Here is a 27,812-nt window from a genome sequence, read left to right as displayed (position 1 = left end):
CAAATGCCTGGGGTGAGAAATGGGAGAGGGACCCTTTCATTTGGTAATTTGTAAGAGCTTGTTGTCATCTGTGTCATAGAAATATTTCCCTTAGATCTGTCATTTGCCTGTCGTATGGCTGGGTGAATAATTTGCAGGGCCCAGTGCAAAATGAAAATGCTGCTGTTTGTTGAAAAAATAGGATGAAAGCGTCTTCCTCCCTTCCACAGTCTCTCTCGTCCTATCAAGATGTTGTTAAAAATTTTTATTTGCTCTTTAACATCATGTTCCCTTGGGCATGGGGATAGTTGCTGGGCAAGTGTGCAACCTCACAGGCACCAGGAGCCCTGTACCGAGATGTGACCTGTGCGGGCATGTGTACACCCAGACCCCAGTGGGGAGTGGAGCCCATGCACTTCCTGGCGGGGGGCGGGCAGGGAGCAGGCAGCCAAGAACCTGTCTGTCCTCTGCTCATGCTCACACCCCCTTGCCCATCAAACCTCACTTACAAAGCACCGATTCCAAGGTAAAATGAAGAAGGATTTCAGGTGAGCATGGAGCATTCAGCCCCAATGGCAGGATCACCCCTTTGGAGCACAGGTCGGTGTGACCACACTGGTCACATACCCATGAAGCTGGCCCTAGACTCTTGACTTTGTGTGTGGTCATTTCCATGTAAAGTGAAATATGGTCACCTTTCCTTTTAGTTTCTGGATTTTGCAAAGGCAACTCCAAGGGTCTGTTGTAAGGAGGGGTCTATGCTGGGCAGTAAGTAGCAGAATCCACTGCAAGGACATTGCTTCGGAAGGTTGGAGGTCGTGTTTCCTCTGTGTGTGTGTGTGTGTGTGTAAGGTGTTGGCAAGGGAATGGGTGAGACAAAGAGATGTTGGCTCTTGCCACCACACTAGCTCAGTGTGCCTATTTCAGTTGAACGTCATCCCCCCCGAAGGCTTGGTCATTGGCACATGATGTATTTTCTTTGACCACAGCCAGTTGTTTTTAGTTGAGACTCACCATCCTTTGGAGAGAACCTCCTACCTCCCTCCCTTTGCAACTGAGAAAGTAGACAGCTGGCCTGGCCCCGCACATTCCCGGGCTCCTAAAACACCTTCCCTTCAGGCAGGGGCGCCGATGGAGGGTGAACAGTGTGTCCCATGCCCCCTCCCTCTCCTGCTCAGCCTGCCCCGGCATCCAGGGCTCCTCCAGCCACATCCCCAGTCTCTCCTTGTGATGATTCCTTTCTCCTGTACCGAAGGCGGTTGAAAGTTTCTGTGTTAATGCTCCTGGCAGAGCAGCAAGTTGTTTTTAAAGATCTGTTTTATTGTTAATTTCTGGCTAAATTTACAAAGCAACATATGCATAATACTAGTCTGTCAGTACTGAAATCACATGCAGGTTCCTTCTCCCGAACAAACTGCTCAGAGACAGGAGACATCTGCAGAGTTGTCCCGACCCTTCAGACTCGCTGGGCCGAAGCAGTAGCTGGACGTTCAGGGTAGGGTGGAGGGAAGCGCCCCGATTGGGAATCAGATGGACCTGGCTTTGAATCTGAGCAGCCGGGTGGCTTTGGCCAGTTCTTTCAGCGATGTGGGGTCTCTGTCTTCTCATCTGTAAAGTGAGGGGAGTAAGGCCTACCCGATGGTGACAGGATTAGGGGAGACAGCTTGTGCAAGACTGGCACGTTTCCACCAGCGTCAGCTGGTCCCACTGGCTCATAACGTACAAGAGTCGTCTTCAGCGTGTGGAGCCTCCCAGGGGACGGTTTCCCTGTGTGGCTGACATCACGGAACCTGAACACTGGAGGGCCTGGGATCCGGAGACGACCTGCTCTGACCTAACTCACATGAAAATTCCGTTGATGCTGTGTTTCTCATCTCATGAACACCGAGCGCCGTTGCTGGGCACTGGTATGTGCGCCTGCGTGCCCACGAGTGTACAAGACGGACTTGGTCCTGCCTTTATGGAGCTTATGTTCTAGCATAGGGAACAGAACAAAACCAAGCTGTGAGTGACGAAGTGAGTCGAGCCATATTAGTTGTGGTTTCTGTGTTTTAGAGGGAAAAAAAAAAAAAGACTCCTAAACGTAGTGGTTTAAAACAACGCTGTGTGGATTTGTGGCAAAAACTGCCATTCAGTGTGTAGCCGTGCCACTGTGTCACTGCCACGGGCAGCCCGCGGTTCCTTGTCACCGGGGTGTCTCCTGAGGACGGCTCACACGTGGCAGCGGGCCCCTTCGAGGGAGCCAGTGAGAAGCAGAGACGGCAAGAGCAGGAGGGGCGTTGGTCTCTTGTGACCTCATCTTAGCCCTGGTGTCTCAGTGCTTTTGCCACTTTGTTCGGATGTAGTCACGGGGCTGGGACCACGAGTAAGGGGAAGCGGTGACACACAGGCACGAGGTGAACAAAAATGGGTGCCAGGAAGAGCTTCTGGACAGGGCGGTCAGGGAACACCACCGTCAGGAGGTAATGTTTGAGCTGAGTTCCGAGTGGTGAGAAGGATGAGCGGGGAAGGTCGATGGGGACTCTCAAATGGGGCAGGGCTCATCGGAGGAACTAGGAGACCATTGTATCAGGGCATAGTGCGTTTAAAAACAAAACTGTGAAATTAGGCTGAAACGGTTAGCAGGGACTAGTCTTTGCTTGTTGAGATCTTGTGTCCATGGGGAGCTCACCATCTTACGGAGTAGCCTCCCCTATTAAGGGTTAACGTCACCATCAGGAGTTCTGCTGGGTGCTGTCATCTTGCCCTGGCCGCAGGTCCCTGGTCCCGGTTCTCTGTACTTGAGCCATGAAACTTACTGGACACAGCGGGCCTCCTGTGTGTGGTGCAGTGGGCATCACAGCATTTCTGCTGAGGTCAGCGTCACAGTACCCCTGCGCTCGGGGAGCTTACAGGGCTGGAGAGAAGGGCCAAGGCTCAAGACAGAGGTGGTAGGAGTTGTTCCATTGGAGACGCACTGCCCACTAAGGGTTGAAGGCAGACTGATCATGGCCAGTGGATGGGTGTGTAGAGGCTTCTGGAGGAAAGGGCTCTGAAGGTGTCTAGCACGTGGGGTGCTGGAGGGAGAGCCTGTCTGTGAACGGCTCTGAGCCTGACCTCAGAAAAGCCATGTACTGGCCATCGGTACAGAGCGTGATGGAGCAGACATGGTTCGTGCCTGGACAGGCCTGGGTCTGTGACCTGGGGTATGGGGGAGATTGCTCAGCCGTGGGGGATGCCTCAGAGATGAGGTCATATTTGGAAGTTCAGGACTGCCTCTGTTGAAAAGGCCCTAGAGCTTTCTTTCAGCTTTAGAGCTAGCCTTTCTAGTGTGTGTGTCCTTGGGGAAGCCAGCAGTCAGGGGCTGGTGGCTTCTGTGGTGTTTTCTTCTTCCTCACTCCTGTCAGGTGTATGCTAGCTGTATCCCAAACCTTGTGCCTGGAGCTTTCTGGATGCAGTTTGATTCCTTACACCCCCCCGTGAGCGGGCATCAGTGCCGTCTTTTAGTGCAGGACCTGAGGCCCAGAAGCTCAGTCAGCCTGCCCCAACCCGCAGTGGGGCTCATGGAGGTGGGCCCACCCTGAGCCCCGCCACCCCCCCCCCCCCACCTCCAAGCCTGCCTCCTTTCTTCTGGCCACACACCTTCTTTCCCTTTTCTAAAGTCTTGGGCCAGAAAGAATCACTGGTGTCCATGTGAAAAATCCCCAAAGAAGGTGTTGGAACCCATGAAGCCGTCATAGAGGGGGGCTTTTATGTAGAGAAATATCCTATAAGCAGATAGGAATGCGGGCAGGCATTTCCCTCACTTCGAGATGTTTCTAGTCTCTGGGCTGTTACAGTGACCCACCAATCGCTTTGTTGGTGATTTCTGAGCATGAACAGTGTCAGGCACCATGATTTGTCCCAGAGATCCAACAGTGTACAAGGCCACAGTCCCTGCCTAAACCTCACCACCTCTGGTCTAGCCCGAGACCCCGATGCACAAGAACACGTTAAGGTTGTATGTGGGCTCAGTGCTGTGATCCAGGATGGTAGAATAGGGCCATCCTCTGCACCGCCCCCCCCCCCCCCCCCCCCCCCGTGATTCAGTGAGCTGAGCTGACATTTTGTGAGCAGGACAGGACCTAGGAGTCCCAGCACCATCAGCGGGCCAGTGCGAGCCAGGTCAGCCAGAGAGGAGAAGCATGGCCACGGCCTGAGGCTCGTGGCCCTTGAGACTCCTCCTCTGCCCCTGAGTGAGGGGTCCATCTTGGTCTGTTCAGGCAGCTGAAATGGTACCACCATGTGGGCAGCAGACACTGGGGGCTGCAAAGTCCCAGATCCGGGCCCCAGCAGATCCGTGTCTTGGTGAGGGCCCACTCCTGCTTTGCAGACGGCGGTCTTCTTCCTGTGGAGAGAGAGAGAGAGAGCAAGTGTTCTGGTCTCTTCTTAGAAGGTCACTGCTGTGCTCTGAATGTTTGTGTCCCCACCAAATCCATGTGTTGAAAAACCTCGTGCCCAAGGTGATGGTGTTAGGAAGTGGGGCTTTTGGGGGTTGTGGGGTCATAAGGAGTGGGGTTAGTGTCCCAGTAAAAGAAGCCCCAGCCCCTTCCCCCCCTGTGAGCACATAACTGCCCCCTGGAGTAGGGTGGTCACCAGAGCCCTCCATGCTGTCGTCCTTATCTGGGACTTCTAGCCTCCAGAACAGTTGAGAAATACATTTATTTTTTTTAATAATAAACCCAAATTTTGTTATAGCAGCCTGAAGAGACAAAGACAGGCGTGAATCTGGTTTATGGGCGCTCCACCCTGCTGGCCTGATCACCTCCTGAGGGCCCATTCTCCTAATCCCGTCATGTTAGGGGTAGACTTGAACATGTGAATCTTGGCCAGGGACATATTCACTCCGCACACTAACTTACATCGCGGCCAGAGGTTGTGGGTGCAGATCGTTCACTGGGGAAATAAGTCCTGGGGTTCTAATGTTTGCTTTTCTAACGTGTAAACATTTTAACATAACATTTAAAAAATGCTCAGAGGTGATTTATATTCCTCTCTCCCCACATGCTCCATACATTTATTGAGCACTTACTGTCTGTGAGCCACTGTTTGGGTCCCTGGGGATATGGCAGTGGACGCAAGACCCAAATCACTGCCCTCCTGCTGCTTGCTTCTAGTGGCGATGAAGTGAGTATGAAGGAAAGTAGTCAGCCAATAGGAAAGATTATACTGAAATCAGAAAAAGGTTGGGGAGCAATGGGGGTGACGAGAAATAGTTTGTATGGTGTGGACATGCAAGTTCATACTGACACAAGCCAGGAATAAAGGTAGGAGAGAGAATGAGCCAGGTGTGGTTAGTTATCTGGGGGAGAAAAGTCCTATGCAAAGGGCATAGCAAGTGCAAAGGCCCTCATGTTTAAAGAACAGAAATGAGGCCGTGGTAGGAGACAAGGGCAGAGATGTAAGGGCCTGGTCAGGTTGGGCCTTCTAGGCCCTTGTAGGGGCATGGCTTTGACTCTGAGTGACATGGGGGCCTCTGGTGGATTTTGAACAGGGACAGGGGAGGTGCACTGGCCACTCTGTTGAACACAGGCAGATGGCGGGCAGAGCAGGGGGCAGCGAGACCGCCTGGGAACTCTCGCAGGAGTCTGGGTGAGAGAGCATGGTGGGTTGGACCAACATGCTGGTCGGAAGTGGTGAGAGCGTGGCCGGGTTCTAGGCTTGCTGTGGAAGGAGGGCCATCAGGTTTTGCTACGGGTTGCCTGTGGGCTATGGGAGAAGGAAGAGTCTGGGAGGATTCTGAAATTACTGGCCTGAGCAAATGGAAGGCAGTGAATTGTCATCTGGTGTCATGGGGACAGCTGCAAGGGGAGGAAAATCAAATTTGGTTTTCGGGCCATTTACTTTGAAGTAAATGAATGAGCAGTTGAATATGTGCGTCTGGGGTTCCCAGAAGGAGATAGAAACTTACTGGTCCTCTGTGTACACATGGTGTTTAAAACCATGGGACTGGCTGAGGGCACGTAAAGAGGTTTTAAAGATCCCCTCCTGAGAAGAAACTTGTAAGCATCTCCTCACCCGTTCACCCGATGTTGAGTGAAGGGGTTGCTAGCCCATCTCTGTGTGGCAGTGAGGGGCTGCCTGGCTCCCGAGGACCCCTGGTACCTGGCCTTCCCCAGCCATCAGCTGCCGAGTTCACCTTCCCTCGCCATCCTGGGTCTGGCCCGATCCCCCCCTCCAGTCCTAGAAATGAAAGCACAAGTGAGCACGCAGAGGTTGCCCTGGAGCCCATACGGAGTGGAAGTTTCAGGGGGTGGGGTGGGCTGAGTAACTGCTGATTCATGCTTTCCTGCCCGCCCTTGGCTGCATCAACTGGGATGTGCTGCATCCTGGAGCCAAAGTCATGTTCTCTCCACAGCACTTTGCCAGGAGCCCGAGAGGCACCTGCCCTTGGAGGACCTCCAGTGTGTCGCGTGATGGATTTTTCTTCTTGGCATAGGCAGAGCTCTATCTAAATGTCTCAGAGGTGTTCGCAGGGGCTGAGTCATTGTGAGGGTTGGAGGTTGATGAGTTGTTCGGGCCAGATATTGCCTTTTTCACGTGCTGACAGTGAGGCCTCCGTTTTCCTTGAAAAGGAGAGTATTGGTGTGCAGTCCGCATTGGTGTGCAGTGGAGGTATGGTTGAGGCCCCGGGGTAACAGGGAAGGAGGTGTGCCCTCTTTAGCAGCTTGCTAGTAAAATCCTGAGGGTGTTTCGTCATTTCCGGAACCTGGCCAGCAGAGGAGCCATTCTGCCTTGGCCTCCTTCCCGCTGAGACATGTTCCTAATAACAACACTCTCTGTTTCTGCACTTCTGTTAGGTGTCAGGTGCTGTGCACCAGGCGCCGCGTTTTCTTAACACCTCTGGAAAATCCATATCATTGACATGCCATTGGACAGATGGAAAAAAACCAAGGCTTAGAGAAGCCATGTGGGGTCTCACAGTATAATGAGGTCTGCCCTGAACCCCCAGCCCACACTGTACCCCCATGGCTGTCCTTTGGACTAAGGGGACATCATCTGAAGCCTCTTGGTTTACCCAGTCGCACGGGTCTGGGAGATGGGACTCTATCTCATATTTCTATCCCAGAACTCTCACCTTACACATGGGAGGCCCACATGTGTGGCCCAAGACCATACAGCATTTCCCAGGGGAGAATTTGTGATGCTGTCCCGCAGTCAAGTGAGTCCCTTTAAATAAAAGGATGTTGTGGACGTAGGGATGGGGCTTCTTCCCAGTCTGATCCTCATGGGCCTGTCCTGGGACTCTAGGCAGAAAGGACGCACATGTCATCATCACTGTAAAGAATGGTAGTGAATTGCCTGTGATTGGGGGTGTTCAAGCAGAGAGTGGGCATGACTTGGTGGCTCTGGTAGTCAGGACTCTAAGCTAAAAGACAGAAACCCAGTGCAAACTGGGTCTTAATAAAAAATGAAGTCTTTGTGGTTCATGGAAACCTCGTGTGCCCACCCAGGAGTTCGTCTGACCTTGGGCCAGGCACCAGCCAGGGGTCAACTGTTCAAATGTGGGTGTGCTCTTCTTCTCTTGTTTGTCTCTGTTTTCTTCTTTATGGTCTTTGTTCTCAGGCAGGTGTGCACTCGCGCTCTCTCGCTCTCTCTCTCTCTCTCTCTCTCTGATGGCTTCTAGCAGGTCCAACTAACTTCCTATGAGCTTAGCAATTCTGGTGATGTGAGAGGGTCTTTTTCATGACCTCTATGGAGATTCTTGGAATCAAGCCTCCCGCCATCCCTGAACCAATCACTGTGGCCAAGGGGGCGGTAGGTACTGATGAGTAAGGTCAGGGCACATGCTGCCCGGGGCCAGGGGTGTATGGTCAGCCTCCCAAAGCTGCTTGAGCTCAGAGAGGAAAATGCAGGGTTCCATTAGCTGCAGGAGAAGGCAGTGGATTTTGGCAGAGAAAACTGGGGACTATTCACACTGAGGGCCTCTGGTCAAGCGGTCTTCGAGAATCCAATGTGGAATATTGGGACGATTGCTTTTGAAAAGACTCTTTTTAATCTAAGACATAATGATCAGCTTGATTTCTTAGCCAGAAGGTGTTGCTGTTGCTGCTTTTCTGTCTTTGCTTTTGTCTTCCTCACATCCATGTCCTTCTCCTTTCCTGGGATCACTAACGAGAACGGAGTCCAGCTGCAGGGAGACCTGCTCATTGCCTCCGATGCGCAGTCAGGACCCTGCAGGGTCTCCCTGGAAGCTGGGCCTCTTGTTTGCGGTCCCACTCGCTGTGACAGGGCACAAACACACTGTCACGTGGTCAGTGAGCACTTGTAACCTTGGGCATTAGGGTGCAAGTTCACGGGAGGCAGAGATTTGGGGCGGTCTGTTCACTGCTGTGTCCCCAGTGTCTAAATGGTGCTTGGCACATGGTAGATGCTCAGGCAACCCTGATGGGTGCAGGAGGCAGAGTGGGAAGAGCATCATTTGAAACTGGACAGGTCTGGGTTTGAATCTGGAGTTTTGGAGGACATGGTCTTAGATCCACCTGGTGCCCAGTGACGACTCGGGGACATGGCAGCTGCTATCGTCACAGGTTCCTGGTGGCCAAGAGACGAGAGGCCCAAAGCTCCCACATAGTTGGGAGGGCCCAGAAGGGGTTGTCCCCCTGTAGTCCCCCCCCCACACACACACTCTAGGAGGGAATGTGTCTCAGAGTCTGAGTGGATCACCCTGACCATCTGAGCCCTCGAGGGCCAGGGATCCTCCAGTAAAGAGTGTTCCTGAATCTCCCATTCTGTAGCTGTTCGTGTGGAATATCTTTCTTGCCCTCCGTTAAAGGAACCTGTATCCTTTGCCTATCTCTGTCCTCATCTTTCCTTTATTTATTCCAGCATCTCCGTGTGAGAGCTCTGCCTGTAGTCTCTGTAAGCCTCTGTTTCCTTACCTGTAAAATGGGAATTTGCCTTGAAGACAGGTGAGTCCTGCAGTGAAGGAATGTTGGTAAAGGGCCTCGGATGGTGGAACACAGAATGCATCCAAGCTGTGGTCACGGTTCTCACTGGAGCCCGGGGATGACCTGCACTGCATTCAGGACCCTCACAGTATCTGAGAAGTAGAAGGAAAACACTTGCTGGGCCCATGTAGCATACACAACACACACCTTGGGGCGGGTAGATGTGAGTTCAGATTGTGGCTTCACCACTTGTTATTTGTATGGCCTTCGACACATGATTTAACTTGTCCCAGTCCAGTTTCCTCTTTGATGAATGGGAAACACGAGTCCTCCTTCCCATGGGTGTTGTAAGACAGCCTCTCCCAAACTTCTTTGGGCTCTGTGCCATTCTGCAGACTTGCAGGCCCATTGTGAGAGAGCCGGGAGACACAAGGTTGTTACACAGAAGGATTGTGTTTGTCAGGATAGGCTTGGTTCTACTCCAGTAACAAGCACTCCCTGGTCCCCGGGGTGTAACACGGTAAGAGTTGATTTCCATGCGTACTGTGTGTCCAGCATGAGCTGCCCAGGGCCAAGGGTGGGAGTGGCCTACTCCCTATAGTCACTCGGGAACCTGGGCCGACCTGAGCTCTCCGGTTCTGCAGCCACACCACGGGGAGAACGTGGCCTTCTCACTTAGTGTGGCAGGGGCAGAGACAGCTGTAGAGGTCCAGGGCAGCAGCCCCTTGCTGAGACTCAGGAGTGCCATGAGCACAGAGGCCGCGAGACCCGAGGGAGAAGAAAGGTGAGCACTGGTGTCTCGGACGCAAGGACTTCCTTGTCTCCGTGTCATTCCCACTTCAGGGCTTGTGACTTCAGTCCACCTCCAGACCAGTGCTTTCTGCCAGTAGGGGGAGAAATTGAGGCCTCAGCCACCCGCCATCCTGCCCCCAGCTTGATACAGGCTGCTGAACCAACGAACTCCCTTTTACTTCTACCAGGTTTGGGGGAAGTGGGCGTGTCTCGTTGGGCTACTGCTCAAGTGACAGAAAACAGAGGAAAGTCACATTGGATGAGCCCGTCTGTAGGGGTTGATCATGAGGAACCACTGTGATACTGTTGCATTTGTCCTCACTAAATGTGTCATGGGGCTTCAGTGACCCAGAGAGAAAGTGACTTCCATGGCTGTCTGTGGAAGGAAGAGAGGTGAGTGATGTTTGCAGAGTGCCTGCTGCCGGCCCGGCCGTGTTCTAGGTACTGACACATCCATAGAATCTTAGTTATGTGCCACGTGGCACGTGGTACCCCTTGCAGGGAACAGGGTACGGTCTCAACAGTGAGATTTAGAAATGTGCTCAACTGGGGAGAAATGATAGCCGCTGTTCTTTGTGGGACGCAACCGGTCAAGGGTGACCCTAGGGTCAGACCCAGTCTGTCTGCCTCTAAAGTGCATGCTTTTTGTTGGTATGTTTTCTAAACCAGCCTATCCTGTCTTTGTATCCTGATGACCCTGGGGCTTCAAGAAATGTCACAAGCACACACATTTTCATGTGTTACCAGGTGCTACAAGAATCCATCATAGTTGGGACACTGTTGATTGAGCCCTTGGGTATAGACCCCGTTGCTAGCGATCCTGTGATGTAAGTGGCTGCCATTTTTATTGATGCAGAAGCTGACTCCCAGAGAGGCTGAATGAGTTGTCCAAGGTCACTTAGCAAGTCACTGGCAGATGGGGTTCCCCGTCCTGGCCACCTAGCTCCAAGTTCATCCTCCAGACCACTACCCTACACTGCCTGCTCAGACTTGAGCATGACCTTCCTTCCGTATGGGTGTCTGTGTCCCTAGCTCACCGCTTGGCAACAACGGTGTACCCCACCCAGGGAGAAGCCAGGTGATCGTTACCCGAAGGGGGCCCCTCTCATCTTGAGGCGAGTGCTGTGTGGTACGAGAATGGGGCTCTCCAGGGAGAAAAACATTTTTTTGATGCTCATAAAATTTAATGTTTTTCATTTACTGTCTTTCTTTTGAAACTTGGGCATAATATATTGAGCTGTGTCTGAAATATTCAGGAGGTCTCTGTATTCCTTCTGATGGAACATGATTAAGAATGCATGCTGGCCTCCCCTCATTTCTAGAAGACATTGGAATATGACAAAGAGCCATATAATTTCAGAATTTACATCTTTATATGAAATTCTGTGCTTTCCAGCACTCTGCACAATAAATGCAAAAGCAACACTCCAGGGTGAAATAATTTTTGAAGAAACCTCTGGAATGGAGAGCAGGTATTGGGTACATGATATTATATAACTTCCTAGAGCTGGCAAGCAGGTCTGCGGCATACGAAGCAGCTGCCCCATGGTGAGTGCCTCTGTGTGCTGCCCTGGGTGCTCTGAAGTTTGCTCCTGTCCCGTTTGGTTCTCCCGGCAGCCCCGCCTGCTCTGTGACAGATCCCCACCTGGTAGCTGAGGAGACAGTGCAGAGTGCAGGGGGCTCGGAGGTGGGGCCAGGGTTTTAACTTGCTCTCCTGCCTTCTGCCTAACCTCCTCCCGCTGTGCAAGCTTCAACCTGGGGGAGCTTCTGGACCCCTCCCCTGGGCCCAGGCTGAGTTGAGACCTGCCCTCCATGTTCCTGCTGCACCACCGGCCACACTGTGTGGGGACCGTCAGAGTCAATCCCGTGGAGATGGGGAGCTCCCTGAGGGTCACCGCTGAGGCCCAGCACCCAGGACAGTGCCTGGCACACCAGTGAAGGGCCCAGGAAGCAGATGAAGTAGTGGTTCCGGAAGTGTGCGGGGAGGCACACTTGGCCTCAGGAGGAGCTTTATAGAGTAATGACTGCAGAGCTTCAAGAGATCGTGCATACTCCGTGGTAGTTAGGAGCATGGGCTCTAGGCTTGGATCCCAGGTTCTCTGTGGGTACCTCAGACTAGGACTGAACCCCTGTCAGCCTCTGTGTGCTCACCGGTTCCCTGGGGGGTAGTAGCTGGAATGCAGACAGCACCCGGGCAGGGGTTTCCTCTCTTCCGTCGGCCGCTGTATCCGCAGTGCTGAATTCCGAGCATGCTGCATGGTAGATGGTCCATAGGAACTTGTCGAGCAGATGGGTCTGTGCGTTCCCTGCTCCTGCAGAGGAGTGTTCAAAGAAGGGAATGGGCTATGGCCGGGCCTCACAGGTTCCCTGCGCATGAGCTGATGTGTGAGACCTGGGTCTCGCACAGAGTACGTGCTCGGTGAATGTCTGCTCCTCGTAATGAGGGCTCCCCCTCTTCCTCCTCCTCCTTCAGTGCCTGCCCTGCAGGCTGGAGAAGGCGTTCTGTGCTGGGAGGTGGATGAGGCCACTGCGGAGCTGCCTTCCAACTCTGGGATCCTCAAGAATCAATAGCCCCTCCGTGAGCCAGCCTGTAATAGCTTTTCAAAGGAGAGGCCAGCAAAGCTTTTTGAAGTAATTCTTGACCCATTTTCACAAGCTCAGCCGAACACAATATTTTATACTTGTAATGGGTGATAATTACAACCATTGTATGATGCCAGGTAAACTGCATTATCTCCTGTGTTAACAGAAAGGAGACTTTGTGCTCTTCTCCACCATTGACCCTCCCATAATTGATCCAGCAAAGAAAAGCCTGGAAGTGTCTGGTTTTGTTGCTGGCTTTGGCAGTGATTCCAAGTAAGATGTGTAGAGATGGGTGAGATCCTGTGCTTGATTCCAGGACGGTGAACTGCGGGAGACAGCATTGTCTGCTGGGTGCACAAAGCCTGGCCACGGCATTGACGTACCACCTTCTGCAGGAGCTTTGTGTAACAAAAAGAATGTGGTTCTGGGTGTTAGCTATCGCGGTAACCTCTCTGTGATTAGGGGCAAGGGTTCTAGACTCTTGGGGTCTCATTTTCCTCCCCTGTGAAATGGGAGCAACAGTAGCACCTGGCAGAATGTCTAAGGCCACTGTACAGTTGTGCAGGTTGTTCACTGTACAAGGGCATGTGCTCGGAGTCCAGTAGGAGCTGTATCCAGCCCATGCCCCACTCACTGAGCTTAGGCCCTGTGAGGCTATAGCCACCCAGAATGCACACCTTTTTGTTATTTGTGCAGAAAGATCCTTTGTGGCCCTGCAGATGCTTGATCTGTATTAGGTGTTCAGAAAACAGCAGCTGTTGTAGCTACTGCTGATGCATCTTTTATGGAGATGATGCATGGATGGATCAAAGGACTTGGGGAGGGAAGTAAACGGAGATTTGAGTTGAGTTTTGAGGGGTAGGTGGGGCTTTAGGAGGTGTGTGAGGGAGGGAGTTGGAGGAGGATCCCGTAGTCTCATTATGCCGGTGTCCGTCTTTCCCTTGAAATGTTTCCTCCCCTCCCCTTCCCACCTCGCCCCTCCTTCTACCTCACCCCTCTTTCCATTGCTTGAATCCTATGTCAAGGAAATGAATGGGATGCCACTGAAAGCTGTTTTTAAATTTTGGGTTCTGGAGAAATTTCAGTGTAGACAAAAACGGTGTCACGTATCTCCCTGTACCCGTTACAGGCCTCATCCAGCTCCTTCTCCAAGACCAGTCCTGCTGCGTGCTAGCCCTCCTTTGCCCCCCGCCCCCGCATTATCTTGAGATCAGTTGCGGATAGCCTGTCACTGTGTGTGTCAACATCATTGACAGATGTTAGGCGGAACAGTGTGATCTGGTTTGGGTTCCAGGGGGGCTGTTGGAGCATCAGCTTGGGAGTGGGGTGCAGAACAGGACAGGCAGCAGGGGCTGTCATTTTTGTCCAGGTGGGAGATGGGAGCGGGTGTGAGAGAAGTTAGCGCTGTCGATGGTCCAGGGCCTGTGGCAGCGGCTGCTTTGTTGGCGCCTGGTTCGTAGCCAACAGTGGCTCTAATAGTAGGGGTACTCGTGCGTGCCATGCTCTAAGCTAAGCACTTCTTACCTCTTAATCATTTAAATCTCATGGAACCCCTGCGAGATTGACACTGTTAGCAGCCTCATTTTATGGATGAGAAACTGAGGCCCAGACAGGTAAAAGCGATTTGGGGGATGGTCTCCTGACTCGGGGTGCACATCTTAGACACAGCGCCAGGCAGCCTCTCTGCAGAGGCTCCAGCAGGAGGGTGACAGGTGATGGGACCTGTCAGACAGCTTCACAGCTGCCTGATGCCTCTCTGTTGCTCTTGGGTGAGCGTATCTTTCAGCAGAGGGCTGGGACTCATGGTTTTGTTTTTCTTTTTCTTTCTTTCTTTTTTTTTTCTCCCGTCATTGCTCATTTGTCTCAACCGCAGGGAAGGTGTCGGCTGCTGCTTGATGATCACGCTTTCTGTCTATTCTGCCTTTGCTCTTTAAGGGCCATTAGCAAAGGCTGGAAAGAAAGGTGTTATCTGGGCTGTTCGCAGCCACTGCTCCGTGTGACCTTTCTCCACGGCTTGCCTTGTGTATTCTCTGAAAGGTCACGTGTCAGGAGAAACAAGGACCAACATTAGGGACTGGGGCCCAGCAGCTCCATGCTGGGGCTGCCACATCTGTTTCTCAGACATACCATTATTAATTGAGCTGTTGTTCGTTCTGGGTGTTTTTTTCCCCCCATTAAATCGTAATCCCAGCCAAATGTTTTCAAGTAGGACTTCTCTCAAGCTCAGCGGTTCTGAACACACAGGGGCTAGTTACAGAGGAGATTAAGGGAGGCTCTTTCACATTGAACTTATCAGCAGGGTTTTCTTACAGGCCTCTACTTATCTCAGGGATGGAGCAGACAGCCCACATAGCCCTATCTCGTGGCAGTGGAGGATGGGTCTGTCTCAGGCTTCAGCTGAGTGTGTCACTTGACAGCTTTACAATGTGATGTCGAGGAGGACCAGTCCTGAGATGGCAGAGCTGTTGCCTTCTCAGGGCAGAGGTTGGGGGAGCCTGAGCAGCTCCTGGGCTCAACAACACCACCGCACCCAGCTCCGTCCTCCACCCAATAGGATCATGGTGAAAGGCGGTGTGGAAGGAAGGAGGAAACTGGGGAGACTCAGAAGACAGGAGATGCAGGGTTGTGAGCTCTGGGGTTACTGGCCCCCCACCCCCTCCTTACAGACTGTGACTTTGGACAATTGCTTGCCCTTTTTGAACGTTGCTTTCATCTTCTGTAAAATGGGCACAGAGCTGTACTTCCCAGGCTTGTTGTATGTGCGAATGTGGAGAGCGCCTGGAACGCTCCTTGTCTCTAGAAAGTGCTTATCATGGGTACTGAAAGATCGTTCACCGGGGCCGGCCCTAGGGAGCTACTGAACTCTTTCTTAATGCACCTCATGACACACCTGGACAATTAGGGGCACTGTCCTTATTTGACAAAGAATATAGTATGAATCAGAGATGTGAACTTACATACTCATGTCACACAGCAGAAAGTAGAACCTGGATTGGACTTCCACACCTCTTATGTCTGTACCTATCCTGATTTTGAACATCCTGAAGTAATACCTGACAGTCCCTTGGGATGATTTCATATTGAAATTGTCACTTAGAAACTGATTTCCGGGGTGCCTGGGTGGCTCAGTCGTTGGGCGTCTGCCTTTGGCTCAGGGCGTGATCCCGGCGTTCTGGGATCGAGCCCCACATCGGACTCCTCCACTGGGAGCCTGCTGCTTCCTCTCCCACTCCCCCTGCTTGTGTTCCCTCTCTCGCTGGCTGTCTCTCTGTCACATAAATAAATAAATAAATAAATCTTTAAAAAAAAAAAAAAAAAAAAAGAAACTGATTTCCAACATGTCTTCACATGAAGCAAAACCCGCTTTCTGGAAGGCTCATCCTGGGGCCTGCATACTCCTAGCATGTCCTCTGGGGTCTCTTTTAGACGCTGAATTCCACAGTAGGGCCTGCTTTAGCACAGGTTCTCACTTGATCTGGGTGCTCTTCCCTGCACTGCCAGGGTCTCCTTGAGGTGGGTGTCTGTGAAATGGTCTGAGGCTGGTCTCTGGGGGCTTAGAAGGCAGTGGGAGCAGCCAGAGCCCCGATGGCTGTCCTCCTCTGCCTACTGATGACAGCCATGCCCTGTCTGGTTGATGGTGCCTTTTCCTCGGTGTGTCCGTGTGTGTGCTCGTGTGCGTGCGCACCCCTGTGTGTGCAGCGGTGCCCTTTCCTAGGGGATGTGTGCACCCATGTGTGTGTGACGCCTTTTCTGGCGTGTGTGTATGTTAATGTGTGCACCGTGTATGGGTGACAGTGCGTTGTCCGGCAGGTGGGGCTGTGAATGTGCCAGTGTTTCTTGCCTGGGGCAGTGCTCAGAGTCCTTGGCCCAGGTTCATCAGCCCTGGCAGGCCCTGTGCTGTTGAGACGGTGGCTCAGCATCCTGGTGATGGTGGGTGGAGAGGCCGGGTAGAGAGTCCAAAACATGGACTTGGGCTGTGACTCTTGGTTCCGGGGCTGCTGGCTTCCTGTGTGGCCGTGGGCACGGTGCTTACCCTGTCAGTGACGCCGTTCCCTCAGCTCTAGAGTGAGGAGGAGTAAGAGCCTTCGTCTCCTAGGGAGCCGCAGCATCTGACGAAGTGCTTCCTGGAGAGATGGGCGAGCAGCCGTAGGGCAGAGAAGTGCACCGTGCGCCTGCCTCCCGCGCCCCACAAGCGCTGTGCCAAGTACTGCCCCATTTCTCATCCTTGGGAGTCTCCTGTCCCCCCTGGAGGAGCAGGCTGGGTTTAGCAGCAGGAGATCTGGTCTAGAGTCGCGGCCTTATACAGGGCGCGCAGCCTCTCTCAGCCTAGCCTTCCGCTCAGCCCAAGTGGTCCCAGTATTTCCCTTGCTGGGTGATTTATCTATCACCTGAAGGGTTGAGTGGTGGAAAGAATACAGGCTTTGGAGCCATGATAACTGGGTTCAGATCTCAGCTGTCACTCGTGAGCTCTGTGACCTGAGACTTCCTCATTCCCCGAGCCTCACCTTCCTCCCCTGGGAAATGGGCACGTTCAGGCAACTATAGGATAGGCTGAGCGTACCAGGGTCAAAGAGGGCGATGGCGGCTGTAACTTTCCCAGGACGTCTGAGACCTGTGTCCTGGGCTGGGTATGGACACTCAGGATTTTAGTTACTGTCCCAGACCCACACTGTACGAGAACACCGTGTATACCCATCTGAAAGGAGGACAGGTATTGATGGCCTCAGTTCTGTCTTGTTTTTTTTAAAAAAAACTCAGGTCTTACCTAAAAACGATCCTATTTTGGCTTTCTTTTGTCCTCATCATTCATCATTGTTTCTGATAATTAGCGTAAGACATTATTTCAAATCTAGCATATGTGTTGTAGGTAGGTGCCTTTCAAACTCCCTGTGGTGAAGAGCTGGGTTTTTAGAAACATTTCCATTTCACTGCAGACTAACACGTATACAATACAAAAAAAAAAAAAAAATCTAGAAAAACCAAATTCCTGGATTTCATAGCAATATGAAATTGTGTTAAATATTTATAGATCTTCACTGTCAACTCCAGTTCTTCCTTTGTGCCAGACCGGTAGCTTGGAGCCCAGTGTCTGCCTCTCGGCCCCCGTTCCCAGGCCCCTCCGGGCAGTCCGCACCGTTACCGAGCGCCCCGCCACACGTGCTGATGGCTGCTGTCTGTTGTCAGTCAGCGGCTTGAGGTAGTTGTTCTCTGGCTTGTGGCTTAGCTCACCTCAGTGAGAAGTTGGATGTAGAGAGCTGACAAGTGGAGAAGCTTCTGTGACATCGCTGTTACAAACATGGGCTGAAACACTAGGTTTTCTACAACTGGGCGCCAGCCCACCTGCAATTCATACCTCGGCGTGTGAGATGCGTCCCCCTGGTCTGTGCTGGTGGCTCCCAGATTGGAGTGATCGTCATGGCCAGTGGGGTCCTTAACAAGTACTTCTTGGGATGCCCTGCCCCCCCTCCCCATTGAGTCAGTTCCTGAGAAGGAGGGCCAGAAATCTGTATTTTTCAAGAGCCCTCCGAGTGGCTAATGATCAGCTTGTTTTGGGAACCACTGGTCCGCATTGCACTACTTCCCTTCCCTCTGTGGGCACACTCCTCTCCTTAACCCCTGGAAGGCTCAGCCTATGTCCCATCGCCCAAGGTGGCGTGCGGAGAGCACAGATGGTGGCCATCCCGTCCTGCCACTTCCTGACTCCCCCACCCTAGTCTCATAGCCTGGCCTGTCTGAGCCTCGAGGCTCCTCCTTAGGGAGACATGCCCAGCCTGCAGGAGGGATGCGAGAGTCATGTGAGCGGATGGATGTAATACCTGGAAAAGGCCTGGAACATAGTTGGTGCTCAAGAGTGAATTAAGCAAGGTCTTAGTCTTTACCTGGTGCAGTGTCCTCATCACAGAAAGAGGTTCTAGATCCCTCCCTGCACCCTCTGTATGTGAGACCAAAGGCCAGCTTGTGCATTTTATACAACTTACGATGCTGAGACCTCAAAGTGAATGTTCTGGATAGTTTGGGGTATGTGACCAGGAGAGCCTCAGTTACCATTAAAATTTGGGGGTTGTCTTGGTCTAATCAGGGGAGTGTCTAATTAGGTAGCTGAGGGAGGGAGAAGCATGATTTGCTTGAATGTGATTAGATAGAACATTCCAATATCAAAGGAAATGCCAGAGGCTTTTTTTTTTTAAATTTATAATTCTTTCGTGATTTGGCAGGTAATTATGATAATTCCTGGGATTTTCACAGACTTAAAAGCTTTTTCACAGCCACATTATTTTTGGAAATCATCTTCTCTGATGCTCCAGCTGGAATGGATTGCTCAGTCTCCTGAACTTCCAAAGCTTTCGTCTTCCAAAGTCCAACTCAAATGTCACCTTCCTGATGACGCTTTTCCCCATCCCTTGTGCCAGGGATACCAAGTTGGTGTCATCCACAGGCCAAGTCTGCGATCAGTCGGGAGTGACTGCCTGAGTGTTTCCTTGAGGAAGGAGTGCAGCAAGCGACGAGTGGTGTCTCCCAGGGGCCAGAGGTGGGAGAGAGGGGGTGAGCCCGATACATTTTACTGATCCCTTGTGGCTGAGTATTTAGGTAGGTTCCAGCCATTTGGAGCTGCACTGGGGCTTGGGGCACAGGTGCAAGTGGAGGGGCTGGGTTACTCCCCGACAGAGACTTGCCAAGTCACAGGTGAGTGATTTTAAAAGTTTGATGGATATTGCCAAAGATTCAAGAAATCTGCCTTCTGTCCAGCCTAAAGGGCAAAATCCAAAAGGTGCCTGACAAGCAGCTGCACCTTGTTAATTCATGAGTTGTGCACTTTGAGAGGCTTCCTCTCCGAATGGCCCTGGGCATAGTGCATGGGGGTGGGCGGGGGCGGGGGGGCTCCCCGGCTTGTGCCAAGCCTGAGGGGAGAAGTGAGGGACTTCTGAATGTTCGCTCTTGGGAAGACCTTCCCTGATACCCCGTCCTCTTTCCCAGTCCTCCTCTCTCAGTAAGCTCTAGTTTGTCTGATCTGTAAGGTGTGAACCCCTTGACCTTCCTGCCCCCCCTCCACCAGGCCTGGCACATGGTTAGCAACTCTGTCCACTGGGGGACAATGAGTCTCTCTCCACAGCTGAGTTCGTTGGTATAGCACATGTGGCCCCTTTCTATCTGGCTTCTAAAGACATCCCTGTCCTCCATTTCCCTTTTATGGGATCACCCATCCTGTACAACCAGGTCTCCTTCACTGAGCACTTGCCACGTGCAGACGCAGTGCAGAGCTGGTTAGGTGCGGCTGCTCACGTTGGCAGCACGGTGGCCCCATGCAGTCGGTAGGGTTTTGAATCGCCGTTTTGTGGGTAAATGGCTCTAGGCTCCTCAAGGTTAAGAGCCTGGCGCCGGAGCACACTGTGAGTGATCAGGTGCAGGCCTGTCTTAGACCAGACTCTGAGCCCTTAATTGCCTGTCTCAGCTGTCCCCTCCCCCCTCCGCCCCCACCAGCCCTGGCAACCACTGGGCCTTTGTACTTACAGTTTCCTTTGCTAGATATGCGTTTCTTCTTCCTATCTCAGGGTGACCTCCTAGAGCTTAGCATGTTTATGGGACATAGAAGACCTGCGGGTCTGAGTGACTTTAGATGCTGGGGGTGAGGGGGCAGGTGATGGGGTTAGAGAGGCTGATCACGAGGGGGTTTGGGTTTTATTTATCCTTAAGGCAATGGGAAGCAATGAAGGTTTTAAATAGCAGGTGATGATATCGGATGTTGTTTTGGGACGATCCCTCAGTCTGCTTGGCCGAGCATGGACTGAAGGGTAGCCAGTGTCTGTCTCTGTGTCCCATTCCCTGCGACTCTCTCTGGCTGCTCCAGGCAAGGCTTGGTCAGGCAAGACCTGTCAGTGCCCTCAGAGCCTAACAGGAACTCCAGCCAGCTGGGCTTGAGCTGCCTGCTCTTGTTTCCATCATCTCCGCTTCCTTTTCTGGGGCTCTCGGAGTCTCAAATCCATTTCTAGTTACACTAGCGTTGGAAAGAGTTATTCAAGGAACAGTGAGCTCAGCATGGTTTATAGAAGATCAAAGCTGTTGGTCTCAACGGCTCTATGTAGGCATATCTAATCTAGAAACTCTGAATTTCAGAGCTTAGCTTAGTAACAGTGAATATTGCAGTTTTAATGGTTAGTCAAAATTATTTCATCAGTTTATCTCCTCTGTTCCACCGGATCCCCCCCGCCCCCCCCCCCCCATTCCCTAGCAAAATGAAAGCTTTGTCTGACGTGGTCAAGTCACTCTTCTGGCTGCGAAAGAGAACCAGGCTTTTGACAGCTCCTGATAAATACCATTGCAAGCTGGGATGTTTCGATGTTTTATACATTTATGGAAAATTGTTTTAACACTCTGGCTCCCACTGCAAAACAAAGCAAAACAAAAACAAAGCAAAACCTTGCTTTCCTTTGGAAATGCCGGTGGCGTTTATGTAAAGCTCTGTTTTGCGGGGTTACGGCAGCAGGCATTTAGCAGGAGTATTGGCAGCTGTGTTCTCTGCATACTGTGTGGTAAATGGACTGTCCGCCCCGAGAAAGCTCAGGGAACATTTAGGTGATTTCTGTGTGGGGGATCCGCACAGGCATTATTAGCAATACTGTCTTTGTTTGTGAAAGACCAAAAGAAGATCGTCTTAAGCTTTTTCTATACAAAAGGAATAACACAGCTGGGAAATATGAATTTTAGGTCTGTACAGACAGAAGCTGGTTAAAGGCTCAGTGCCTTATTCTCCCGTTGTTAATTGCATGGTACTTGGAATATCTTTTATACCATTTCCCACTTGGCATTTCACATGGGTTTGAAGGAGGTGGGCACCCTGGGGACAGGGGGTTGCCATGAATAGGGTGCGGATTCACAGAGCAAGTAGAAGGAATCAGGATGTGACTGGGAGCCCAGTGCATTTTGTGTTGATTGTACCATGGCTGCCTTTAGTTTCAGGTGAAGAATTTCAGTTCTTTAAAGGGCCCAAGTGGTTCTACCCACTGATAAATGGAAGAGTGTTCATTATCAGCAAACTAAAAAGTAAGGAAAAGTAGAAATAATGGAAAGAAAATCTGTCCCTTGACTAATGTTAATATCTTGTGTCTTTCCTTTTATCTTTTATATAACAACACATCAAAAAAAAAAGGCCCCCCCCCCCTTTATTCCTCCTGAGGCCCCAAGACTTAGGTTAATGATCTTTTCTTTTCCCATAAGATGTCTCCCTGTATCCCTTCTTGATTCTTACAGTATGTTTTATATTTCATATGTAGTACTTATTACAAGTGGTTTGATACTGATTTTGTCTTAAATAGAATATAAGTCCTGGCTGAAATCTATAGTATACAGGAGGGGTGATCTCTTAGGAAAAGCAGGGGGACAGGACTGGGGGAATGTCTCTTGACCTCTAAATTCTCAAGGGGTTCTCTTTAAGATGGTTGCAAGATTCTTCTTTCAAGGTTCCTGAAGACCATGGCAAGATGACATTGCAAATTTCTCTAAAATGTTTGAATAAATTATAGTCGAATTTGATCTTAAGCCCCCCCAAGATCGCTCATAGAATCAGAGAAATTACTTTGTTTTGACCATATAGGATGTCATTGTGCTTGTCATAAGTTGATAGCGAGAAAGCCCTGTGGTTCACTGTGTATATCAGTCATAGACTACTTGATGGCAACCTCCTTTTGTTTGGGATGAGCCAAGGGTATTGAATAAATATGCACAAGTTCAAGGGCTCAGAGCAGGCCCGAGTGGGCTGCACGTGGGCATAATGCAAGTTGTAGAACTGTGGCGTGTGGTCCAGAGCCGGGGCCCCGGAGTCCCTCCTTCATGGGCGGTATGACCTTGAGCTAGCCCCTTCTACGCTGTGACATCGTTGCCCTTCTGTAAGGCAGGAATACTGACACCTGCCTCCCGGAGCCAGCATCATGAAGATGCGAGGAGCACTCGGAAGGGATGTCCCTGGCAAAGATCCTGGTGACTGAGGGGTCCTTGTGCTGCTGCCATAGGATCTGTCACCGTCACTGTCGCCATCGCCATCGCCCCGAGGCTCTGGCTCTGTGTTCTTGGTTTCAGAACCAAGGCCCTGAGGAACGAAAGTGGTCAGTTACTCCACCTGTGCCGTGAGCCGGGTCATTCCTGGCAGGCACAACTCAGATGAGGAAGAGAGCCTTTGCTAGGGAAGTGTCTATGAAGGATAAAAACCGAAGGCCCAAAAAGAGCTGATAGGGCACTGTTCCGACCATAGACTGCGGACCGTTGATTCCGTAGTGTTCACATCCACCCAGTCACAGATGTGTTCGACTGAGAGGCGGGTTTGCACAGCTCATAAGCAGACAGTGTTGTGTTTCCAGCCAGGACAACCTCCTGGTGCTTTGCCGACGAGTGGCAGGCCCACAGATGTGGGGCAAGTGCTGGGGGTGGGGCGCGGGTCTGCCTTCTGAGCCTCACCGTGTGGTGCTTGTGTGTTCCAGGTGGCGGAGATGCACGGCGAGCTGATTGAGTTCAACGAGCGCCTGCACAGGGCCCTGGTGGCCAAGGAGGCCCTCGTGTCCCAGATGAGGCAGGAGCTCATTGACCTGCGGGGACCGGTGAGTGCTCCTGCCTGGGAAGGTTCCAGCCTCACTCTTCTGCCTGCTTTGTCCGTCTTCCCAGTCTCTGCTGCCCACAGCCACACTGTTCAGTTTGTTCATTGTTGGCAATGTCAAGGGTATGGAAAAGTACGGAGACGGAAAGAGTGAGCTGTCATGTCCCCACCATCCAGATTTCACGTGCATGAACCTTCCCTACACTTTTTTTGCTTCGGGTGGGAAGGGGTAGAATTAACATGATGGTACCAATTCTATTTGAAGCCTCCCCTTTGCAACATTTCACGCCCCCGCACTCCATAGTCAGTATTCTGAAATTGGTGTATAGCCTTCTCCTTCCTGTTTTTATACTTCACTACATAAATTTCCATGAGCAACAAACAATCTTGGTTTTGTGTAACCTTTACTTACATGGTGTTACCTATATATATCTCCTTGGCCCTTGCTTTTGTTTGTTTTTAAGTCAGTACTGTGGTTTGAGGCCTATCTCACACAGATGTAGTAGAGGATTTTAAAACTGTGGTTCTTTTGATACATTTGGCCCCTTAGGGTCGTCCCCCCATATCTGTGGTTCCTTCTTTGCCACAGTCTGGAAGCAGATGACTCTCCTTCTGACGGGTTGTCAGAAGGTCAGTGGTAGCCAAACGCTATATGACAGCCCCTCCGTCACTCACCTCCTTCAGCTCCTCATGTAGGTGTTGTGTCCTCTCACATTGTCACAAGAAAGAAGGGAGAATAGAGGACAATAAGATACTTCGCGAGAGAGTCCACATTCACATCTTTCATTGCAGTATATTGTTAAAATTAATCTATTTGCTATTGTTGCTGATCTCTTAGGTGCCAAATCTAGAAATTCAACTTTGTCGTAGGTACCACATGAAGGTGTATGTAGGGTTCAGGACTGTCCGCAGCTCCAGGCGTCCACTGAGGGTCTTGGAATGTATCCCCTGCAGATACGGGGCATGACTGTAATTCCTTGTTGTGGGGGCCGTCCTGTGCTTTGTGTAGGAGGTTTAGCAGCACCCCTGAATTCTACCCACTAGAGGCCAGTAGCACCCCACTCGCTAACGACTTCCAAGAATGCCTCCAAACATTGCCAGATGTTCCCTGAGCAGTGGGGACCAAACCACCCTGGTCGGGGGCCTCCCGTCTAATTCGTTCACTTCCTTGACTCTTGAGTTCTCTCTTGAATGAAGTACAATGATAATTTTAATCCAGTTGCATTTTAATGGACAGTTAGGTTTTTTTGCATTAATTTGCTATTGCAAACTACGATGCCGAGAGCATTTTGTCCTCTTATATACGTTTATAATAGCTTCTTTGTTTCAAAGGTTTATCATGTCCAGTGTTAGATGCCCAAAGATTAAAGAATCTTATGCAAATTTGTTAAGTAGAACTCTGCTCAGTGGTGGTCAGTCTCGTTTGAAGTTCCCCACACGTGCTTCTCCTTCTGTATGATTTTGATTTAGATACTGGTGTTATTTCATCAATAGACCTCTTTGTATAGATCTTAAAATCTTAAAAAAAAAAGGGGGGGGGAACCATAAATACGATATCATCATCATCCCTCCATTACCCTTCATTCTTTTATTTTTATTTTTTATTATTTTTTTAAAGATTTTATTTATTTATTCGACAGAGACAGAGACAGCCAGCGAGAGAGGGAACACAAGCAGGGGGAGCGGGAGAGGAAGAAGCAGGCTCTCAGTGGAGGAACCTGATGCGGGGCTCGATCCCAGAACGCCGGGATCACGCCCTGAGCCGAAGGCACACGCTTAATGACTGAGCCACCCAGGCACTTCAGTCTTTTAGATCATCAAAGAGCAGTGTTCAAATTTCTTACTGTTTCATAATGTTTTATAGTTTTTTAAAAACTAGGATACATGTGAGGTCCGTGTCTTGTCATTGGTTATGTCTCTTGTGTTTCATGTTTCATTTTAACACAGTTGTTTTGACTTGAGTGAAACAGAAGCTGAAATGTTCCATCCTAACCAGTCTTCATGTGAGATGGTGTGGCCCTAGGTGCAACCCGCACCTCCCCTCTGTCTCCTGAAGCTTGTCCTCCTCCCCAGCTCAACCTCTGCCCCAGGAAACCCCAACACCCCATTCGTCCCTCCTCCAACCCCTGCCCACTGCTGTTCCACTCCCTCTGTCCATTAATCGAAGTGCTCGCTGGTGTTCCTGTCCATCCGTCGCGTCCCCCTCCACCTCTCTTTCCTCTCTTTTCCTTAACATGTGTTTGTGGAAGACCCTGGGTTGTGTCACCACTGGAAACTAGCTGATGGTGCCTTTGCAGCATTCTTCTCCATGCCCCTCTGTTGCTTCTATTTTCCGGAATTGGCACTTGGGTCTGGGGGCTGGGATGGGGCTTTAATTTTCCTGCGAACGTCGCTGTCGCTGGGGCGGTGTTTTCTGTCGGGAAGCGCAGAAGGTCGGCCTGTCTGTCTTGCCGATCTTAGCAGTCCTGTAGTAGCACTTCCTGCATCCACTACACAGGTGTTTCTGTGAGACCCGGGCCTAAGGGCGAACTTGGCGGAGTTGTGTGCTATGTTATTTTAAACGGTACTGTGATTTATTTATTTATTTATTTATTCATTCATCCATTCAAATACCTGTTTATGATCCCTCTTTTGGTGTGCACGAGTTCCTGCTAGCACTTTGAGATCCCTACCAACACTTGTGGGCGTGTGGCAGGTTTTAACTTGTGATTTTCTGATCGCGAGTGAAGTGGACCATCTTGCCATTAGCCAACTCAGTATTTCGGTTTCCACTTCTGTGACTGGCAGCCTGCGCCCATTTCCTGCCGGGTTGCGTGTGTTTTCTTGCTGATTTCTAGCAGTTCTTTACCTGTCTTTTCAATTAACAGATGTTGTGAATATTCCCTACCAGCCTATGGCTTACTTACCAGCTTTTTAATAAAAGTGGAAAATTTAAGCCTGTGGAAAAGGGAGAATCACCTAATGAAACCCCATCACTCAGCTTTGGCAGTAACCAACTCAGGGGTCATTCTTGACTCATTCTTACTCCATTCAGTCCCTTCCCAACTCAGATTATTTGGACGCATATCCAAGTCATATTATTTCAGTCACAGAATAGTTCAGTGTTTATCACTAAAAGATACTTATGGTACCATCATCATACCTAAAAAATTAATGATAATTCCTTACTATCCTCAAATGTCCAATCAGTGTTCAGTGTTCTCCAGTTACCTCAAAACATTTTTTTGATTTATTTGGTCTAATCAGGGTCTTAGTGCAGTGCAAACAGTACAGTTGGGTGATCGGTCTTTTTAGCTTCTTAATTTGTACGTTACCCTCCCCCACACACATCTTTTTAATACTATTGAAAAACCTGGCCTTAAGAACGGTCTCCTGTTTAGTGTTCTATTGATGGCAACCCCGTGGTAATCCTTACCATGTTCCTCTGTCCCTTGCCTTTCCTTTGAATTGGTCATTAGCTGTAGAGTCTGGATGAGTTTCAAGTTTGACTTCTTTTTTTTTTTGATACTTGCCCTCACAGGTGGTGGTGGTGGTGTGTACTTCCTTTATATGATGTCAGCATGTGAATGTTACCTCCTGTGCTTAAAGCCCTCTAGTGCAGTCCCCAGTTGAGTTGGTTTCCCTTATTCCTCAGATATCCAAGATGTGTACAAGATCTTTGTGGATTTCTTTCATTAGGGAGATAAATACGTTTTCCTAAGACAGAAACACAGGTAGTGAGTACCTATTGTGCACTAAGAACCTTCTGTGGGAGGTGATTTCATCTTTGTTTTATAGCTTGACTGAGGCTCAGAGAGGTCCCAAATCTTCCAGTGAGAGTATCGTGGAGCTGGATTCAAACTCCGCTTGAATCCATAAAGTCTGTTTTCTTTCTCAAGCTCTACCAACTCTGGGGAGTTGGGGAGAACAGGTATGCATGGGTTCCCTTGGGTTACCCATTATCCTACCAGGCAAGGTCCCTAGAGTCCCTATATGTGTCCTTCCCGGCTGTGTCCCACGTTAAAGACTTGGGCAGTGTGACTTCTCACTTTACTGCCATTTGTGGCCCCCTTGCTGAGAAAGGACAGTGGGGTTGCAGGAATGGGGAACTCGCTGTGCTGACTTGTTTCAGACTGAGCAGACCTGCTGTCGGGGGCACGCAAGTGGCTCCCGTATCCCTGCATCCTGGCATCCTCCAAGGCCTGCCTTCCTGGAGGGGGGACGTGAGAGCAGGCGAGGACCAAGGAGTGGTCGCATTCCTTAGGATGGGTTCAGTGTGGATTCTGGAGGAGTGCCTGTGTGTCCTCTATGCTGAAGGAAAGATCAATGACTCCTGTCACTGCAGGTGCATTTTTAGAGAATGCCTTCAGTGCATTACTCTCCTTTTAGATGATGGAAACTATGAACCAGCTCCTCTAAGTCAACAACTCCACTTTTAATAGGTAACATTTATTGATGTCTGCCCCAAATATAAATACTTGTAAAGTATTAGTACTCCATTTAATCCTCCGTGACCCTAGCGGTAATTACTATTATGATACCATTTTGCCTAAGAGACAACCGAGGCTTGGATATGGACTAACTCAGCCAAAGTCCTCCAGTGAGAAGTGACAGATCTGTATGCCTTGAAAGACTGGAGTTTTCTTTCTTTTTTTTTTTTTTAAGATTTTTTATTTATTTATGTGACAGAGATAGAGACAGCCAGCGAGAGAGGGAACACAAGCAGGGGGAGTGGGAGAGGAAGAAGCAGGCTCATAGTGGAAGAGCCCGATGTGGGACTCGATCCCGGAACACCGGGATCACGCCCTGAGCCGAAGGCAGACGCTTAACAACTGCGCTACCCAGGCGCCCTTGGAGTTTTCTTTAAACAATTGGAACTTGTAAAATTTTGAACTCTGACAAACCTTGTTAGACCCATGCTGAAAAGGCAAGTAGTCTAAAAGAGCACTTTGTGAAAAGTGAATGAATCTCCCTCGTATCGCTGGCGC

The 27,812-nt window shown here is 50.6% G+C and overlaps 1 protein-coding gene across 2 annotated transcripts in view; it reads left to right on the top strand.

Moving 5' to 3' along the window:
- Positions 1-27,812, top strand: part of SNX29 (sorting nexin 29) — a 510,975-nt gene that overhangs the window by 302,878 nt on the left and 180,285 nt on the right. For both annotated transcript variants that reach the window (XM_045777903.2, XM_045777904.2), the window contains one exon: positions 22,733-22,849. In XM_045777903.2, coding sequence (XP_045633859.1) covers positions 22,733-22,849 — 117 coding nt within the window. The remainder of the gene's footprint in view (positions 1-22,732; positions 22,850-27,812) is intronic.

The sequence above is a fragment of the Ursus americanus genome, chromosome 2 (assembly GCF_024610735.1).
Source record: "Ursus americanus isolate L20-20 chromosome 2, mUrsAme1.1.p, whole genome shotgun sequence".
Taxonomy (NCBI): Eukaryota; Metazoa; Chordata; class Mammalia; order Carnivora; family Ursidae; genus Ursus; species Ursus americanus.
The sequence above is the reverse complement of the archived record's forward strand: the minus strand, read 5'-3'. Positions and strand labels throughout refer to the sequence as shown.